Source organism: Carlito syrichta, unplaced genomic scaffold, assembly GCF_000164805.1.
Source record: "Carlito syrichta isolate Samal-C Ts95f unplaced genomic scaffold, Tarsius_syrichta-2.0.1 Scaffold315591, whole genome shotgun sequence".
NCBI lineage: Eukaryota > Metazoa > Chordata > Mammalia > Primates > Tarsiidae > Carlito > Carlito syrichta.
Window position 1 is genome coordinate 68,272 of NW_007259687.1, and position 3,856 is coordinate 72,127.

The window sequence follows — 3,856 nt, forward strand, 5'->3', positions numbered from 1 at the left end:
TTGCCCAGGCGGGTCTCGAACCTGCGGGCTCAGGCAATTCACTCACCTCAGCCTCCCAAAGGCGCGGAATTACAGGCTGAGCCACTGAGCCCAGCTAATTTTTTTTTTGTAGAGGTAAGATCTTGCTATGTTGCCCAGGCTGGTCTCAAACTCCTGGACTCAAGCAATTCTCCCGCCTCGGCCTCCCAAAGTGCTGGGATTATAGGCATGAGCCACCGTGCCTGGCCCAGAGCTGTGAGAAATAAATGCCTGTAGTTTAAGCCACTTAGTTTCTGGCAGATGGGTCTGGAAATCCGGCCCATCCTGCACCAGATTATTTAGTGTGGTCATGGTTACCCTGAACTCTGACCCCAGAGGGATCAATCACAATGCAGTTTCTTGGACCCCATCAGGTTTCATGAGGTTGGACCTGGCTGGGAAGGAAGAATCTGCTTCCTTTTTTTTTTTTAAGTCAGGGTCTCACTCTGTCATCCAGGCTGGAGTGCAGTAGCACCATCATAGCTCACTGCAGCTTCTACATCCTGCTGGAGGCGATCCTCCTGCCTCACCTTCCCAAGTAGCTGGAACTACAGGCGTGTGCAACTATGCCTGGCTAATTTTTTTATTCTTTATAGAGACGGGGGTCTCACTATGTTGCCTAGGCTGGTCTCGAACTCCTGGGCTCAAGTGATCCTCCCACCTCGACCTCCCAAAGTCAGGATTATGGGCATGAGTCACTATGCCTGGCCTAGAATCAGCATTTTAACAAGTGTCTCAGTTGACCGCTGTTGGGTTCTCCACGTTTTGGGTACCTGGCACATGGTTTCCAACTCAACACCCAGAAATCTCCAGTCTCAGCCCCAGGAGCCCTACTCCCTTCCAAGCTCAGGTGACCTGGAAAAATAGAGCTGTTTAGGAGAGATGTGCTCACAGGTGAGTGGAGAGGAGGTGGCCAGGTCAGATAAGTGGGGTCAGGGACAGGAAAAGAAGGTGGCCCCACCTGGTGCAGGGCGTCCGCCTTGTCTGTGTGTTTCTGTCGGCTACGCTGTGCGGCCACACGGTTCTTCTGTTTCTTCTTCAGCTGCCTCTGATGCTCCTTGGGTTCCTACAGGGAACCAGGCAGAGGGCTCAAGGACCCCGGCAGAGACTTGCGTCTTCTGTCCTGGACAGCCATTTGTCTTTTTTTTTTTTTAGTTGAAGTCTCACTTTGTCGCCCAGGCTGGAGTGCAGTGGCATGCTCACGGCCTCCACAGCCTAGACCTGCTGGACTCAGGCAATCGTTCTGCCTCAGCCTTCCAAGCAGCTGGAACTACAGGCACACGCCACCACGCCCAGCTAATTTTTCTTGATTTATTGTAGAGATGAGGTCTCACCGAGTTGCCCAGGTTGATCTCAAACCCGTGGACTCAGACAATTCTCTCACCTCGGCCTCCTAAGGATTATAGGTGTGAGCTACCATGCTCGGCCCAATTTTTTGATTTATTGTAGAGACGAGGTCTCAGCAAGTTGCCCAGGTTGGTCTCAGATCCGTGGGCCCAGGCAGTCCTCTCATCTCAGCCTCCCAAAGTTCTGGGATTAAAGGCGTGAGCCACTGTGCCCGGCCTGGACAGCCATTTGTAAAGCCAAGTCCTTCCCCTTGAGTCAAGTACCCGAGGGTTCCCATTCTCCTAGAAGCCCATCTTAGCTGAATGTGGTGACTCACGCCTGTAATCCTAGCACTTTGGGAGGCGGAAGCCAGAGGATTGCCTGAGCTCAGGGGTTCAAGACCAGCCTGGGCAACATGGTGAGACCTCATTTCTACAATAAATCAAAAAATTAGCCGGGCATGGTGGTGAGCACCTGTGGTTTTGGCTACGTAGAAGGCTGACGCAGAAGGATAGCCTGAGCCCAGCAGGTCGAGGCTGCGGTGGCCGTGAGCATGCCACTGCACTCCAGCCTGGGCAACAGAGTGAGACTCCAAGCCCCTCTTGCTCCTTCCGCGCCCATACCCCCCATGGCAGGTGCTGTACACCTCATCATAATGCCAGTCTTACCCCTGTGTCCTGCTCACAAAAAGCTGGGGTGCCTGGGATTTAAACCCCGACAGAACTGACTTCCAACCACACAGTCTTTTAAGCCATCACTCATTTGTCCCCAGTCGCCTCATCCTTGCAACGGAGGCATCATAGTGCCTTCCTCCTGGGCTGCTGTGAGGAGTGGAAGAGAAAAGCCCATAAAGCAGGCAGCTCAGAGCCATAGGGAGATCACTTGAGGCCAGGAGTTCAAGACCAGTCAGGGCAACACAGCAAGACCCTGTCTTACAAAAAAATAAAATAAACTAGCCAGTGTGTTTACAGCATGGCTGTAGTTCCAGCTACACAGGAGATGAGGTGGGAAGATCACTTGAGCTGGGAGTTAGAGGCTGTAGTGAGCTATGATTGCACCCCTGCACTCCAGCCTGGGCAACAGAGCAAGACTCTGTCTTAAAAATTTTTTAAAAAGCTGGGCTCGGTGGCTCAGCCTGTAATCCCACGCCTTTGGGAGGCTGAGGTGAGTAGATTGCCTGAGCCCGCGGGTTCGAGACCCGCCTGGGCAGGCGAGACCTCATCTCTACAATAAATCAAAAAATCAGCTGGGCGTGGTAGCGCATGCCTGTAATTCCGGCTACTCGGAAGGCTGAGGCAGAAGGATCGCCGGAGCCCAGTGGGTCGAGGCTGCGGTGGCCAGGAGCGGCCACTGCACTCCAGTCTGGGCGACAGAGTGAGACTCCAACTCAAAAAAAAAAAAAAGGCCAGGTGCAGTGGCTCACGCCTATCATCCCAGCACTTTGGGAGGGCGAGGTGAGAGGATTGCCTGAGCCCACGGGTTCGAGACCAGCCTGGGCAAATTTAACGTCTCTACAATAAATCAAGAAAAATTAGCTGGGCGAGGTGGTGCGTGCCTGTAGTTCCAGCTACTTGGAATGCTGAGGCGGAAGGCTGAGGCGGAAGGCTGAGGAGGAAGAAACTTAGATGAAATATTTTAATCCAAATGCCCAGAGCTGCAGAAAGTCAGAACAAGAGGAACCATTGGAGATCTCACAGCTCATCCCTCTCCCAGGTCACTCTGGAGGGCATGTTTTGAGTGTTAAGACCTCAGGCGATATAGCGGTCACCCTGGAGGAGGACCCTGAAGGCTGCTAGGTTCCTGTCACAACTCCGTCCTCGCCTGTGCTCCTGGAGGCCGTGTCTCCTCAGGCTCACGTTAGACACTGGGCCCCGGGGAGACTCAAGACTGAGGGTGGACCCACAGCAAACGACAGGGGAGGCCTCTGGCATCTGGATCCTGCAAGAAGGGCAGGGCCTCCGAGGGAAACCAGGTCCCAGGGAATTTGGAGAGAGATGAGGAGGCTCCCTTGAGGTCGGTGAAGGCAGAACTGGTGGATCAGGTAGACAGAAGTCAAGTTCTAAACTAGAAGCTGGGTCTGCAACGTGAGAGCTGGAAAGGCCTCATTCCAGTCACCTGACTTCAGGGAGGACAGACCACGGAGGGGCGTGTGCAGCCTTGATCACACAGCTCATGGGCGCAGAGCGGGAATGGGGAGCTCCTCACTGCCCGGGCACTGGGGACTCTTAGGCGTGTCCCCTTCTTCTCCCCCACCCCCGGTGCCCTGTACTCACTGTCCAGGGCAGCAGCCCACCTCCCCCGCAAAGGTGCATGGCTCGGGCGAGGGAGCAGAGGCAGGGCCGCAGCAGCGGTGACTTCCCAGTGACCTCTGAGAACCGAAGGAAGTGGTGGCTCTTTAAAGCCCCAGTGACCACTCCGCCCCCAAAGAGCCAAGTTTCAGTTTCTCCTAAAGCCACCCGCTGCTCAGAATCCCTGGCTCAGCTGCTCACGTGGCTGGGATTTCCTAACATGA

General features: G+C 54.5%; 1 protein-coding gene across 1 annotated transcript in view; it reads right to left on the reverse strand.

Annotated features, from left to right (window-relative positions):
- Positions 1-3,656, reverse strand: part of BATF2 (basic leucine zipper ATF-like transcription factor 2) — a 6,335-nt gene extending 2,679 nt beyond the window's left edge. The window contains exons 1-2 of the mRNA XM_008073006.1: positions 3,618-3,656; positions 980-1,084 (exon numbers count right to left, since the gene is read on the reverse strand). Of these exons, the coding sequence (XP_008071197.1) occupies positions 980-1,084; positions 3,618-3,656 (144 nt within the window). The remainder of the gene's footprint in view (positions 1-979; positions 1,085-3,617) is intronic.
- Between the last annotated feature and the right edge of the window lie 200 nt (positions 3,657-3,856).